Source organism: Piliocolobus tephrosceles, chromosome 20 (assembly GCF_002776525.5).
Source record: "Piliocolobus tephrosceles isolate RC106 chromosome 20, ASM277652v3, whole genome shotgun sequence".
NCBI classification, from domain to species: domain Eukaryota; kingdom Metazoa; phylum Chordata; class Mammalia; order Primates; family Cercopithecidae; genus Piliocolobus; species Piliocolobus tephrosceles.
Genome location: NC_045453.1, coordinates 9,025,450 through 9,041,579, shown reverse-complemented (window position 1 = coordinate 9,041,579; position 16,130 = coordinate 9,025,450). Strand labels below are relative to the sequence as shown.

The window sequence follows — 16,130 nt, the reverse complement described above, 5'->3', positions numbered from 1 at the left end:
AACGACTCAAGAGTGGAGATGCCCCTTTCTGAGGGTCTCACACTGATGGCACAAGCAAGTACAAAGCAAATGTCCTGCCAGTGAGTCCTGGACAGGAGGCTCCATCCAAGGGTATTGGATCTGGGAGCTTATTGGAAGCAGCATTGCACGAACGGCAGGGATGGAAGCCCGGACCCCAGGCCCATCCGTGCAGGCGGGTGTTGAGAAACAGAAACTAAGGAGGGAGATCCAGGGATTCAGGGAGACCCAGGAAGGGAAGGCAGAGAGGTTGGAGCCAAGAGCTTTGAGGAACAAAAGAGGAAGCCAACATGTTTGTCAATTCCACTGAGTCTCCGGGGGAGTCAGCATCTACTAGAGAGAAGAGCAATTTGGGGTCAGGCCTTTTGGGCACGAGCTTCTTGGGAGCTGAGTGCTACGCTGGCTCTACCCTGAGCTCCATGAGTAGACCACGGGCAGGTCAGAGAGTAGAGGCTATGGTCCCATCAGTGTAATTGACAACAGCGGGCCAAGGCAGTGCCTCGGGGAACCAGCAACTCTTGTCCGACATACATACCTCTCAACTGGCCTGTCAGGGATTAAACACCACACACACATTTTTGGCTGGTTCATGACATCCTTTTTAAAGACCAACCTAATACCCATGAAAGATTTGTAAAGAACTTGGCTTCTGGTTCTAGGGATTCAGTGGGCTTAGACATTCACTTGCTAAGCGAGCCTCCATTTAGCCAGTTTCTGGAAGGTTGAGAGGTGTGAAGGAGACATTCCAGACAAGCCAGAGTTGAGCAGCACAAGAGGTGCTGCCACAGCAGGTGGGAACCTAAGGCGGTGATGCATCCTGGCCAGGTGAAGGTGACCGGGTCATCAGGGCACAGAGGGGCTACAGAGACCTGAGGGCCCAAGGGGCTGGTGAATCTCAGGCGCCCCCCCTTCCCAGGGGTGTTGGCTGCTAAGTTGGTGGAGTGCTTCTCTTCCCTGACCACATCTCCGGATTTGTTCTGGATTAGAGAAGACAGTTAGTCTTAAGGAGGCAGAAAGAAACTTGGCACTGGGACTGAGAGGGAACCAGAAGCGAAGGATGGAAACCTCTGGACTGTCAGTTTTCCCAGCGGGAGAACCAGGGATGGGAAAGGATGAAGAAAGATCGCTGGACAAGCCAAGCAAGGTAGGCAGGAACCCAGCGGGTAGGAGCGGCAAGGCAAAGCAGGTGTGTCATTTGCTGGTGATGGCGCCACCTTCTCCATGGGGGTTGTGTGACCCTCTGGGCACCAGGTCACACCAAAAGCTGAGGGTCTTTGTGGCCAAGCTAACATGGGCCAAGCAGAGAAGCCCATCATTCAGCCTGAGCTACACCCAGGCCCATTTAGGGAAAAAACTCACAGGGATGGATAAGCAGCCTCTGATTGCAGTAATGACGAGGGGCCACTGAAACATGCTTCTAAAAACTACAGAGCATGCGGCCAGCCCCCATGGGTGGGGAGCAGCGGTGGGGGTGGGGGCTCACGCGGCCAGTTACCCCAGTTCCAGTAGCTTCTGCCAGTGTGGTTTCACAGCCCGAATCGGGGGACACGGGCTCTAGTTCTGTGCGTGCTTCCTGGTAGGATGCAGAAGTGTCCTCCCTGAAGTGTCTGGTAGCCAGAGGCATCACTGTAGAATGTGTGGCTTTGGAGCTAGCAAAGTCCCCTGGGGGCTGGAGTTGGGTGAAGCCCAGGTCTGAGAGCGTACTCCACTGCTGCTCTGCCTGTCCCGCGGGGGCCTCTGAAGACAAGTCATTTGGAAGGGCCCTTGCTTCACCCTCGCTTGTTCGGCGAGTTTCAGCTCCATGGGTCTCAAATATCCGAATTTTATTGGCCACTGAGGTCTTGCTAATATCTTCTATGGAGCCCTCTTGGACCCCCGCCTGGAAAGAGGTCATCTCCCTCTTTCCAGAGAGGGAGGGAACTGGAGGGAACCCCAACCCCAGAGGTACGCGCCCCTCAGCTTCTTCAGGGACTACTCTGGGCTTTCTGCTGGTGATGGAAGGAGGCCTGCGCTCACTTCCTGTGGCAGAGGACACCACAAACCCTACTTGGTCCTTGGACTCTGGGCTGGCTTTCAAAAGATGGACATGTCTAAGAAAGGGCTCCCTGAGCTCCGAAGGCTCCCCTGACCCATGGGAGGTTGGGCTTGGAGAAGCTTCCTCCAGAGCTGCCAGGCCCTCAGAGTGACCAGGGGAGGCCGGCAGGGGGATGATCACCTCCATGTGAAGAAATGCTGAGGCCTCACGGTCCTTCAGCTCAGCCCCTCCTTTCTGGATGGGAACCACTCCCCTCTCTTTGGGCGGGAAGTTGCCTCTGCCTGGTTTGGCTGGCTTCCTGACATTCAGAGGGATGGCCTGAGGGAGGGCGCAGGTCTGGGGTTCGGGACGCACACCGCATCCTCTGTGAGGAGGGTGTTTCTTCAGTTCCTCTGTGGGACTTTCCTCAGCCTTTCCCAGCAAATCTCCACTCACAGGGGCCCCTTCCTCTCGGGTTGCGCTAGCTGTTGGGTGGGGAAACTCTCCTTCCACTCCCCACTGGGCATCTTCCCAGCCTTCAGCAAATGCTTGTCCTGCAGTAGGTCCCTTCAGGTCACCAGGTCCTCCTTGGTTCTTGGGGGTCTCTGCCCCTTCCTCTAGGGAAGCCATGTGGGCTTCGTCCTTGCTCCTGCTGGAAACAGCAGCAGAAACCCTCAGGTCTGAGGAATTTAGCGCCGGCCTGGGCTCACCTCCAGGAGGGGCATCCAGGCGCCCTTGTCTCTCCTCCAGGGGTGGAGGGAGAACTTGGTCTTCTGAGTCTTTTTCTTCATAGTTTAAATAGAAGCTCCTCTCTGCAAAGGAGGTATCAGTTTCATCACTCGACTCAGCTCTAGCTTCTGCATGGGCTGGATCCAATAGAAACGACTGGAGTCCTCCCTTGTCGGAGGCTGGAGAGAGGACGTCCACCTCTGCTGGCCTGGTCCCTGAAGCAGTGGGTCTCCCACAAGTGTGGGGCTCCTCCAGCCCCTTCCTCAGCTCTGTCTGGCCCTCCGGCTGACCATGTGACATGCAGCGGTTCCTGATGATTGCCTCTCTGGTGTCTGCCCTGAGCTTGGAGCCCTTGAGGAGCTTTTCTGTCAATGTGCGGCCAGAAGACAGGGCAGCCCCTCCTGGGCTTTCCCTGATCCAGGGGCTTTCCTCCCCCACTGACTCAAAGTCTTCAGGACTTGCAATCATTTTTCCTCGTTGCTGGGTGTTTGCTCTTCTGGTTCCCACCATTTCTTCTGTGGCCACTTCCACTTTGAACTTGTCCACCAAAACGTCTACCTTGGAGAGTCTGCCGTCGGCAAGGATACCAGCAAGGCCTGTCTGCCTTTCTTCCTGATGCATGGTGGTCACTTTTAGGAGACCGAGCTCTTCTGGCCTAGTGTACTGTCTTTCTATAAATACCCAATGCTCTGAACCCTGTGTTTCAATTGGAGCAAGAAGAGTTAACATGAAATATCAGGCACCTAAAGAATGGGTGAGTTTTTCCCTTTGTTAGAGGGGACCAATCTACCACTGAAATGTTTGACTTTGGGACAGCACATCCCCAGAACTGGCTGGGGAGAGGAAGGCATGATGTGCCAGCCATTCTCATCAAGGTCCCTCTTCCCATCAGGTGCTTGATAAATTATTGACCAATTTTCCTCAACCACTGCCCCCAACTTGACAAAATGGGATGGGGTCTTATGCCCTCCCCCATATCAGCCATGGGGAAACGGAGATCCATGGATGGGCCAGGACCCTTCCTCTTCCTCTTTTAATAACATAACTGCCATCGTCAGAGGGGAAAGTCGTTTCCATCACATGGAATCTTTGAATGTTAGAGTCAAAAGTACTCTTACGATGTTATCCAGTCTCATCTCCATATTGTGTAAGTGAGGAAACAGGTCTAGAGAAGGTCAGTGACTTGTGCAAGGTCACTGTTAGTAGAGGATAGAGTCAGGAACAGAAAGCCTGATTTTTGAGGCTGGAGATCTTTGCTAACTTATTTTACAACCACGGAATATAGGTGCCAACTGTGATCTAACGGCAAGTTGAAGGGATGCGTTAAGTTTCACAGGTCACAGCCTGAAATCAAACCTTTCTACGAGGGCTTCTGGGAAGAAAGCAGAGTAGTCGTGGAGATACCACATGGCCAGGTTAGTGCCAGGCACCACAATGGCTTAAACAGCTTGAACGCTGTGGGGTTCAACTCAAAAGAAACAAATACCAGGGCCCATTCTAATTCTAACAAAACCCATATAAAGAGCAGAAAAGGACTGAATAGAATGCATCAAGGAAGGGAGAGAGGCAAAGATCCAAGCATCATCGTGCATCAAAAGCACCAGAGGCCAGAGTGGTGGCTCACGCCTATAATCCCAGCACTTTGGTAGGTTGAGGTTGGCGGATCATGAGATCAAGAGATCAAGACCATTCTGGCCAACATGGTGAAACCCCATCTCTACTAAAAATACAAAAAATTAGCTGGACATGGTGGCACACACCTGTAATCCCAGCAACTTGGGAGGCTGAGGCAGGAGAATTGCTTGAACCCAGGAGGCGGAGGTTGCAGTGAGCCGAGAATGTGCCACTGCACTCCAGCCTGGTGACAGAGACTCCATCTGAAAAAAAAAAAGGCTGGGCGCAGTGGCTTATGCCTGTAATCCCAGCACTTTGGGAGGCTGAGGCAGGAGAATTGGTTGAATCTGTGGGGCAGAGGTTGCGGTGAGCCAAGATTGCACCATTGCACTCCAGCCTGGCAACAAGAACAAAATTCCATCTCAAAAAAAAAAAAAAAAAAAAAAAAAGCACCAGATCGCAGCACTGTTAGGCCATCTCCCAATAGCCTCTACCTCCCGCCAAGAGTTCTTCAAACAATGCCTGGGAGGGGATGATGGACTTCTAGGATGGTTAGAAAAGCAGGAAGGTAACTGGGTTTTTCATCTTGTGGCCACAGGATCCTTCCCACAAAATTTTAATGGAAGTCCACTATGTGACAGAAATACAGAGCTGCCCTGGTAAAACTGGGGGTGTGGGCGGCCTTAGTGCCCTGAGGTACCTCCCTCCTTTGAAATCACTGCCCCAACTAGAGCCCCTCCATGATACAGATATGAAAACTGAGACCTGGAGAAGCATCTTGCCCAAGGCCATACAGGGAGCAAGTGGAAAGGCAGGCCTCAAACTCAGTCTCTGACACCAAGTTCTGTGAAGTGTGTCCTCTCCACCCTACCATGACCACCTCCACAGGGAGACGTGCCCAAAACTGCCCCTGGCAGCAGGAGGGTGAAGGTTTTTATGATCTTGGGCTTCTTTTCAGGTTATGACTTGGTGAGGAGTCTGTCAGATCCCATAAGATCTGAAAAATTTTGAAGGCCCAAGAGAGCATCATAAACTCTGTGTTCCCCACTGTGTTTTGAGAAAATCTCTCTGATTGTCAGGGAATCAGAACCCATTAAAATAATCTTGTCCACGGGAAAGCGAGATAAAAGGAAGGGGGAAAGGTCTAGGTAAAGTCTGGGGTGGGTTTCTGAGCTTTTACTTCAGGTCATTAAGCTTTCAGGACCACAGCTCCTGAACCATCCCAAAGGGACGTGCTTTGAGAGCCTATGGAAGCTAGGTCCCTTTGCTCATTTCCTTGAGAAGCAGGTTCCTCCAGCTGCCTCCATTACAGCTGTACTGACATCATCTGCCTGGTAATAATGGCCAAAGCTAGTCAATGAGCCTCCTTCTGGGACATTCCTACCCCAATTCTAACTAGCAACTAGGCTAGATAAGCAAGAGTGAGTGGAGCAGGTGCTGGCAGAGAATGAAAAATAAGACTGCAGGAAGAAAGGGGAAATGTATAGTGATTGTTAGTTACTATGTGCCAGGCAATGCCAGCCCTTTGTCTAAGTTATTAAATTTAATCCAAATGGCAACTTGTGATATCATTATCCTTATTTCAGAAGGGGAAATGGTATCCCAGAGGGGAGAGGCCATGCGCAAGATCACATACTGAGCAGCGGGGGACAAAGTAAAACGTAGGATCCTGAAGAGGAAAAGAAGACTGAACAAAAAGAGAAAAACTTCCACAGAACGAAAGCACGGGTGGAGCCATACCCCTGGCCCGAGGGGTTGGCGTGAAAGTCATTCTAACCCGAATCACAAGATGGGATAATGTTACAGTAGCCCCAGGTAGCCACAGCCCTGCAGCCATTCAAGGCACAGACAGGAAACTCTCCAGCCTGGCTGTTCCCCTGACTCCAGGCTGTTCAGGCCCCTCCTGGAGCTCTGGGTCACATTTTGGGGCCTGACTTTTTTGTTTTGTTTTGTTTTGTTTTTGAGACCGGAGTTTTGTTCTGTCGTCCAGGCTGCAGTGCAGTGGCATGACCTTGACTCACTGACACAGCCATCTCCCAGGTTCAAGTGATTCTCCTGCCTCAGCCTCCCCAGTAGCTGGGATTACAGGCACGCACCACCATGCCCAGCTTATTATTATTATTGTTACTGTTATTATTATTATTTGTATTTTTAGTAGAGACGGGGTTTCACCATCTTGGCCAGGTGGGTCTTGAACTCCTGACCTCAGGTGATCCGCCCAACTCAGTCTCCCAAAGTGCTGGGATTACAGGCGTGAACCACCATGCCCAGCTAGGCCTGCCCTTTATAAGAGGAGGGGGTTCAGGATAAGGGGCCCTCCAGAAACCATGTCCTGGGAGAAACTGCGAAGAGAGTGAAGTGTTCTAGGGAAGGGGAGGTGTTCAAGTCTCTGAAGGGCTGGCCTGGAGGAGGATGCAGAGCGGCAGTGGGCACCAGCGGGCAGAATGTGGCCTACAGGCTGCTGATTTGAAAGGGCAGGTTTTAATTCAACACGGAAACTTCCCAATAGTTAATGGGCTGCCGCCAAGGACAGCAAAAGTACCCGCTGTGGAAGAGGCTGGATGGACATTACCAGGAGAATGATGGGGGCGTGGGGTGCAGGTTGTGGGCTCTGCTCCCCAAACAGGCACCTGTCCTTGGTCACAGGAGCATCTCTGTGTCCAGGACATCTCTCTGGCCCTGTCCTTGGTATGCTGTTGACTCCTGTCCGATTTCCCTCAAGAGAGTGTGCAGATAGTTTTGTTTTTATTTTTAGATAGAGAAAAATGCATAGAGTAGAAGTATGATTTATGTTTTATCACTTATGTAGCTCATGTATGTCTTTCTTAAAGTTCCAGCATGTTTGCAGCAGCACGGAAGTTTTCTCTGAGAACGGAGAAAGGTACAGGCCCTCAGAGGAGAGCATATGCCAACAGAGGAGCGGCAGGTATCGGGGAAGACAGCTCTGCCCAGATGATCACTCAATACCTTCCAACCCTGAGAGTCCATGAAATCCCAGCAGAGGAGGGAGTGCAGCCTCCTGCCTGGGCCTGGATTCTATGCCTAGCATCCATGCAGGGCCACAGGAATTTCAAAAAGCCCTCCACTTGCTCCCACCCTGGGCATAGAAGCAATGGTCGCCTCATTTCAAACACTTGCCTGACCAATCTCTTTACAACCCTAAGGATACTCCTTAGAGAAAGATGTCCGCTTTTGCCTGCCTCTTTGATGGGCCCAAGCTCCAAGGGAGTTCAGAGAAGATGCAGGCAGGAGATGGCTAGAATATCGTGCCCTAACTAGCCACTGCTAGACTTTATTCAGGCTTCTGAACAGAGACAAGACCTTAAGGCAGAAGGCATCTGGGTGCCATGACCCCTGATCTTAGCATAGAAGTCAAAGCCTGCCTCTAGAGTCGCCTGTCTTACCAGGGCCTGAAAGAGGGAGATCATTCCTGCCTCTCCTTCAAGGCCAAGGCAATGCAGGCTGTTCTGTCTTCCCAGAATGGTTGCAGTCCTGTCTCTCCTCAGAAACAAGGGATGAGGGAGGGGCTGGCCCTTTATGGATCTCTGGGATGGGGACATTTCCTTATCACAGCATGGGGACAACATGGGTTACCCATTGCTTCCATCTGCTTGGCAGAATCTGGTACATTCCCCTCACCCCAGAGAAAGGGTTTTCTTAAGACCACAGAGGGTGGTTCTAGGTGGGCAGGAGGAAGGGGCACAGGAAGGTGAAGACAGTAACCTCAGGAGATGCTGCGAGGCTTTTCTGAGTGAACACTTCCAAGCCTGCGGCTGCTCCAGGCTCAGGTGCCAAGTCCTGCTGAGAGATGTCCTGGGTCCTCTGGGACTGCAGGGGAGGCCCAGAGCCAGAGGAAAGGGGAAGAGGGAGGAAGGGAAGGAGAGACAGAGACAGGAAGAGAGGGAGAGAGAAAAAGTAGGAGAGAGACACACACACACACACAAAGTCCATAAATAGCCCAGCTTTTTAAGTCCCACATCTTTAGGATTTGTGGATTAGGTCAGGGAGTAGCCACTCTGTGGGGTGAGCTAGGGAGGGACTGCCCTTCTGAGCTACTTAAGGGAGGGAGACCTACAGTCAGCCCCAGTGCCCTTCCCCACTGCCCTGCCCATTCTCATTCAGAGATGTTGGAGCCATACCTTTTAGACCTGGCTCCAGGGCTTCCCTGGATGTCTCTGGCTTAGGCTATGGTTCAATCCTGCAGTTTGGATTACAACCCCCTTTAAACATTGAACCTTAGGTTTAGCAAATGGGAACAGTTAAAGTTCCCACTGTTTTCCCCTTGGCCCAGGTGAGGCCCAACAATATATGAGGAGGCTGCTAGGAATTCTGGATGACATGGGCATCTTCAGGATACCCCCCCACAAAGCTGGTTTTGGCATCAGGGATTCTAGTCACCATCAGCAATAGCCCCATGACTGCCCAGCACCTTCCAGTTGAGAAAGTGCTTTTATATTCATTATTTCACTCCACTTTCCCAACTACCCTATGGAATGACAATTTTGGTCCTCCAAAATGGACTAGGCAATGAGGCTCAGAAAGGGGAAGTTACTCACCCAAGGACCCAGTCAATCCTTGTCTATGGCACCTCCCCATCTCCCAAATCTTCAAAGGCCCCTAAATGCCACGGGAGCCTGTAAGCCAGTTCTGAATGGTCCATAGCTCCAGGGTGAGCTCCTGGACCATAGTTCTTTCCAGCAGTGGACTATACTTCTTGGGGCTGAGCGGGGCTGGGAGGTGGAGCAGATTCTACCTTTTAGTAAGACCCATCTTCTAGCAGTTCCAGCTATCACCAGCAGGTGGGGCACACCCTACACCAGGCTACACTGAGACACTCCAGAGCTCTAGACCCCACTTCCCAGGGCTCATCTTCCCCTTCTCTTCTGGAGACTCACTCTTTCAGTAGCCTCTGCATTCCACCTCACCCACAGCCAGGCTAAGCCTGGCCAGCCCACATCAGGACTGATTAGAGGCCACACTGAAGGGCAGAAGGGGGTGCTGTTCACTGGCTCACTAGACCAGCCCCCGCCACCCAGTCCAGGGTCTTGCTTGTGCCAGAGGCAAACAGAGGCCCTTCGTGGATGCAGAGGTCTGCCATTCTTTCACGGCGCCAGCCTTAAAGGCCCCCAAAGCATCCCTAATTCTGTGACTCACCAACCAGAAAGCCAACCCAGTAGCTCTCTCTGGACTTATGCCTTACTAGACAAAGCCGTCTGTTATCTGGCAGGTTCAGGCCATGGGTAGCACTGATCCAATAAAATGCTCTGCTAATTAGATCATGGGTGCATCACCAATTTTCAAAGCATTAGAAGGCAGCACACATACAATTGACTCTCTACCTGGTCTTTATGTGATTTGGTCTTGCTCCTAGGCAGCTGTGATTTAATAGCAAATACAATAGCCTGGGTCACAAGAAAATTGGGTTCTGGCTCCTCTTCCATCAGCTATGACACTGAATAAGTCCTTCCTCTTTCTGGGTCTCAGTGGCCCTATCTGTAAAATGAAGGTTCTGATCAGGTTCCCAGGGCCCTTTCAACTTTTATTTTATTTAGGAAAGGGGAATTTTATTTGTTAAAGAAAAGTCATCTGTGAATGCCTCTAGTTAAATTAGTATGCTTGACTTCAACACTTTGGATTGAAACATACTTTCTTTATCCTGATTTGAAGTTAACCTCCTCTGTGGAAAAGTCGGGAACTCTCAAGTGAAACAATAACTCACACTGCACATGGAGGTACTCTGCTACTCCCTCTATGTGCGTTATCTTGTTTAATCCTTACAACATCCCCATGAAGTAGGCGCTTTTATTATCTCTACCCAATGAGTCTCAGAGAAGTTAAGTAACAAGCCCAAAGTCATCCAGCTAGCAGGCAGCGGAGCCGGAATTTAAACCCAGGCAGTGTAAGTATACACCACAATTGGATTTCAGACCAGTAAGCAATAGCTTCAGGGAGAAAACACCTAAGTATAAACTGGGGTAAATATCGCCAAGATTTAGCAAGGGCTAAAAATACGGACTTGAGAGTCTAAATGCAGGGCTTCCCCAAATCCTAACTTCATCTCTTCTTCAATCGAGAAAACACCCCACGCTTTCCACTCAGAAAGGCAGGTCATGTGAGATCCTTTTCTGAAGCCTCAGAAGCAGGTCTGATTTCTGTGATGGGCCCATTCCCCTCCAGTGGGCTCCGAAGCCCCTTTCAGGAGGGACCACTCCCCAATCCATGTTTTCACAATAGGCACAACAGGGTCTAGTTCTGGATAGAGCTATTGGGATTCTCAAAATGTAGTGCACATGAAAAGCCTCGGCAAGCACTTGTCCAAATGCCGATGCCAGCACTGAGTTCAAATATCTGCTTCAGTAGGTCGGGGCTGGGGCCCTGAAACCTGCATTTCTAACCAGCACCCCTTCCCCATTATACTCGGGCTGATGGAAGGGAAGTACACCAAGCTTCCATGAGTCTTGAGTTTTTCATGTTTTAAGTTAGTCTCCAGGACCCAGGATTCCAAGATTTAGTGAATTCATCTCCCTCAGCCTAACCTACCACCCTCTCCATCCCCACCAGCCCCTAAGCAGCAATGGGGGAAGCATACTGGTGTGGAGGATGAATGTAAGTCAAGACGTAGCAACCCAATGCTTCTTTACCCAAGGCCCCTATCGAGGGGTTCAGGGTGACACCTACCTCATTGGCTTTCTCAGGGGTGCCCTTGGGGGAGGGGGAGGCAGGGGAGGAGGGCAGCCTGCGCTCCCGTTCCCAGTCTCGATCCCGATGGATGAGTTTGCTGTTGGGCTCCTTCAGGGTCCTCTTGAGCTCATTGATGCTGGCCTGGTGCTTCAGCAAGACGTCCTCTGGCTTGTCTAAGAACTAGGGATAGATGGAGAGGGTGGCGGTGTTAGGGGAACAGCTCCAAGTGGGGGATGCAGGGTGCAGGGATGATGGCAGCAGTCACCATCACCACCCTCCACCAGCAACGTGATTCCCACTCTGACCTGTGTCGCCCTCATGGCAGCCCCAGAGGCCAACCAGGGCAAGGAGAACTACCCCAACAGGTGTATATCCCAAGGCACAGAGCACTGAAGATGAAAAAGAGGAGACGTCTAGTCAAGCCACCTTTGCTTCTCCCTTGCCTGGCTCTACAGCCTCTGAACAGCCAAACTCTACCCAAAGCCCACAAGTCTGGGTGAGTTCCCTTTGGTGCTACAAGCCCAGTCTTAGTCACAGAGGTGATTTCCCTCTGGTTACAACCACAGCATAACAGGCAGCAACTGCCAGAGAGCTATAATAACTCACTAATCCTGTTCACTGGGCTGCTCTGGCTCATTCAGGGGCGTCCTAGATCCCTCCTGGATCCCAGTGTCCACTTTCTGGCCAAGACTTGGGCCACTATACTTAGCAGGATGTCCAGTCTGGGCCCCTCCTAGCCCAACATGCACAACTGCTCAGGCCCTGGGGAGGCCCACAGTACAGATCCTCCTCAAGCCAGGGACATCCAGAAAAATGGCCAAGCTCCCACACTAGAGACCAGGGGAGTCTAGTCTCCTCTGTGATGGGCCACTACCTTCCCCAACCACCCTGGACCTTCCAGATAACTTTCAGGTACTGACTCACCAATAGCAGACAGGGTGAGATATAGCCAGATAGAGAAACTAGAATGCTGTAGAGTGTTCGGGAAGATTAGGAGAATTAGAGACCAGGAAGAAGAATGGTAAGTCCCACGGCTGGACATAAGAATTGAGCCAAGTATAGCTGGAGTTGTAGGATTCTAACTATACAGGTAGTGTTCCCCATTAAACTACCAAGTCTGTGCTCAAGTTAGTGTAGCATGACAGAGTCATCTCCTTAGGTCAAGGGAGGACGAGCTTTGTGCAGGAGCTGGCAGGGACCTGCCAAAGCTGTTTATCTGGCTACTTCTGGGGCAAAGTGGTGGCTGGCAGCCCAAGGACCCTTATCTGTAAGACTGTTTAAAAATTCATGTTAACTCAATTCAGGACAAGAAATGGACAATCTCAGCTTATTAAAGTCAGATCAGGTAATTCTGGAAGAACCGCTGGAAGGTAAGCTTACCCTTGGACAAAGCTAGAATCTTCCCCTGGGCTCATCTCTGGTACCCAAGGATCCACTATGGCTGACTCCTAAGCTATCTCAGGAAGGAAACCAATCCCAGTGAGGCTCCTGCTTTCCCTCCAGACATTTGTCTGTTCCCTTCCCAAACTGAGCTGCCCTCGGGACAATGGCTGTCTGAGAAGTCAAACCTGATGGCATTTGCACAGGGAGGAGGTTTGGGCTGCAATGGGTAGTGAGTCCCAACCTGAGATGTGGCTTGTCATCTTCCATTCCAAACCTGCCCCACTGCCTCCATGGGTGTGTCATGTCCTTGAAGGCTACAGGAAGCAGTGGGATCCTGGGATCCTTAAAGGTTAAGGGCATTGGAGAAACCTAGTCTGAATGCTTTGCTGTACAGACAGGGGACTGGGGTCTAGGGGGAATTTCCCAAGACCTTCAAAGAGTTGGTGGCAGAAGTGGGGTTGAAACCCAGATCTCAGGACTCCAAGGTAAGGCTCTTCTTATGTCCCAGTCTCTGGCCCTTTCCCTTGGCAGCCCAAGAATAAACCCACTTCTCTTGCAGTTAAAGTTCAGATAAAGAGTTAGTGACTGTGTGAGAGACAAGAAGTGGTTAACATGGGAGGAATAATTTGGGGGAAGCAACAAATGGGAAGAAGACAAGGAAAGGAAGAGAAGAGGAGGAGGTTTTTGCCAGAGTTGAGCAGTAGTCAACCCTGCCTGGGGGAGGTGTCGGACTGGAGTTGGGGCAGATGCAGATGTGCTCTGAGGTGCCTCCCTCCCCACCACAATCCCCACTCCCACATCTGGCTGCCAATAGATACAAAAAGAAGCTTGGGGTGAGGACACAGGGGACACAGATGAGATGGAGGCGAGACCAAACAGTGCTGTCGGGGAGGAGATGAATCTAGGGAAGGGGTGGGTGGGGGGAGATGAGCTATATGAAAGCACAGAATGGCCTGAAAGAGCTGGTGGTGCAGGTGGGATGGTCAGCAGGTGAGCTGCAAGTATGGAGGACCGGGTGAGCTAGGGAGAGGGTGGGAGGGCTGAGGAAGGAGGGAGAGATGGCCAATTGGCTAGGAGAGTCTAAGAAGGGAGCTAGAGAGATAAGCTTAGTGGGTGGCGGAGTGGGGAGCAAGGGCGGCTGCAGAGGGCGATGGCTCGGGACCAGAGATGAAGTTGAAGCTGAGATGGTGCCAGGGAAGTGAGCCTGGGATGGACTGTGGGATGGTGACAAATGAGCTGGGGATAGGAAAGGCTGGGTAGGGAGGGACAGGTCGCATGCAGTACCTCCTGCTTGTGTCTCGGCGTGGTTTCCTGCTCCGGCTAGTGGGATGTGGTAGGAGGGAAAGAAAGCAGCAGGGTCAGTAGAGCAGATGGATTAGAGATGCCACGATGGGCTTGGTCCAGCAAGGAGCCCAGAGCACTCACACTCGACCAAGTGGAGGCCAGGGCAGCTGGGTGGGCCACCAGCAGGGCAGTGAGATAGTCAGAAGAAGGTGCAGGCGTGAAGCAGGGCGTTGTCCCAGGAAGGCAGAGAAGGCAACTAGAAGCCAAGTGGGCAGAGCCACACTGGGCAGGTGGGATATGAGAAAGGAGTTTCCTGTCTCTTGCTGTCAGTGGGAGCATGTTCAAGGCCCTGTGCTCACAAGGGAGATGGAAAGAAACCTGCTGAACAACTACACCAAGAGGAAGCTCTCCCTGGCCTGTGCGTGCACACAGCTGTGTGTGTGCATGTTGTTTACACATCGGTGTGCGTGGATCTAAGGGTGACGGGTGCATACATATGTTATTAAATGCGTGTGAGGCTGAGGTCATGCACTCCTGCATGAGCATGTACACACAGATACTGGGAGTGTGTGTGCACCTGAGTGGGGCATGGGGAAGTAGGAAGGGGACACACTTGAACCTCACACTCCTGAGAGCTGTTGGTGACACCCGGTCATGCTCTGAGGGGGAAGAGAGCAGTGCAGATCCAGATCCCAGTCAAAGGGGCAAATTAAGAGTGTGCAAAAGGAGGCCTGAGTCCTTTAAGGGACAGAGTGGCCCTCTGGAAAAGTAGGGCAAAGCTGGGGAGAGTACAGGGCAGGCAGCATGCCCACCCCCACGCCCACCCCATCCCAGCAAGGGCCAGGTATTGAGAGATGACCCAAAGGCAAGGCCCTGCCCATGGTGGACTCCATAGCAAGGGTGCTTGGCAACAGCTGGGGGCATATGAAGGCCAAGGCCAAGGGTAGACCTCAGGTCAGCCTCCTGATCCCCAGGGCAGAGGGTACGAGAAAGCCAGGCTCCTACCTTTAGCTCCTTGATCTTGGTTGGAGTCCTGACCTCTCCTTCCTCGGCCTCTGACCGTCGCCCCCCAGACTCGCCATCCTCCTCCCGCTTGTCACCATCAGGCCCAGCATCGTGGTTCTCACTGACAGAGGCTGGGCGGGAGAACTCTGCTGAAGTGGGTGGAGATAGCCGGGCAACCATGTGAGACCCCTCCCGGAGAACAGAGGATCAGCCTGGCCCTGCCCAACCACGCCTGGAGTGGAGCCAATTCTTCCACACCCCTCACCCGTTGCCCAGAGGTGTGAAGTAGTACCAGTCACATGGCCGGTAAGTGGCAGACCTGCCTCCCAGCCCAGGACTCCTTCCTGGTTTCTACAGCACTAGAACCTGGGTTCAAATCTCAAATCCATCTCTTCTTGACTGTATGACCTTGGGTAAATTACACAATATTTCTGGGTCTTGGTTGCCTTATCTAGAAGCAGTGCCTGCTCTAGAAAGAGGAGGTGAAGAATGAACAAGCTAATGTATATAAGTACTTATGGAAGAGTGGCTAGCACAGAGTGAGCCTTCCATCAATGGCAGCCCATAAATGTTGCTGTTTTGGTTGTGGTGGTTGTGGTTGAATACTCACCTGATCATTATTTAGCAACACACAAATATTGTGAGATTAGCTTTACTAGTGAAAGCTAAAGTCTTAAGTTTGCAACTAATTTACCTTCTTTATAAATTAGGAAGAATTCAGGGAGATCCCTGCAATAACACCTTTCTCACTCACTGGTATTCCAAAATGCTTTTCTGAATAGGAAAGGAAGGGGTGGAACTAGACTTTGCATCAGGCATTGGGCATAATCTGACTATGCCCATGGATTGTGTCTTGGTGGAAAATAGGCTGAAAAACACGGGTTTAAAATAACCAGAGCTCAGATTATCCTTGGGGTTGGCCTAGATTTTAAAAAGAGGATAATTATCCTTTCTATTCATATACACTCACTTTGCAAAGTACGCATTTATGCATATATTTCATTTGATTTACACAATACCCTGTGTTGATGGCTGGAATGGGACTGACTTATCCCCATTTTACAGAGGATGACTGGAGACGTCAAGGGGGAAATATCCCACTGGTGACATCTTGGTGAGTTGGGATAGGGACTGAGGCCTCCTGGCTTAGACTCCATGCTTCTGTTCCTCTCTGATGAGCTTCACTAGCTCCAGGCTAACCTCTGCTGCCTGCCAGAATCTGGGCTTCGTTTGGCCCCTGACATAGTAATGGAAGCTACAGGGGAGGGACCTTTCCCTTTGCATAAACCCCAGTTTTCTATCCTCTGTCTACCCAAGGAGAAGAAGGAGCTTCTTCAGCCTCAGACAAACCCTAGCAGAACTATACATCTTTCAAACATGCACAGGAGTCCTGAGACAGGTC

The 16,130-nt window shown here is 51.4% G+C and overlaps 1 protein-coding gene across 5 annotated transcripts in view; it reads right to left on the bottom strand.

The window, feature by feature from the left end:
• Positions 1–16,130, bottom strand: part of EPB41L1 (erythrocyte membrane protein band 4.1 like 1) — a 139,371-nt gene that overhangs the window by 21,522 nt on the left and 101,719 nt on the right. For 3 of the 5 annotated variants that reach the window (XM_026455272.2, XM_026455273.1, XM_026455271.1), the window contains 2 exons: positions 14,729–14,877; positions 11,054–11,236 (listed from right to left, as the gene is read on the bottom strand). In XM_026455272.2, coding sequence (XP_026311057.1) covers positions 11,054–11,236; positions 14,729–14,877 — 332 coding nt within the window. Of the gene's footprint in view, positions 1–11,053; positions 11,237–13,723; positions 13,760–14,728; positions 14,878–16,130 lie in introns of all 5 variants that reach the window. The other 2 variants (XM_026455270.1, XM_026455269.1) reach the window with 1 other exon arrangement.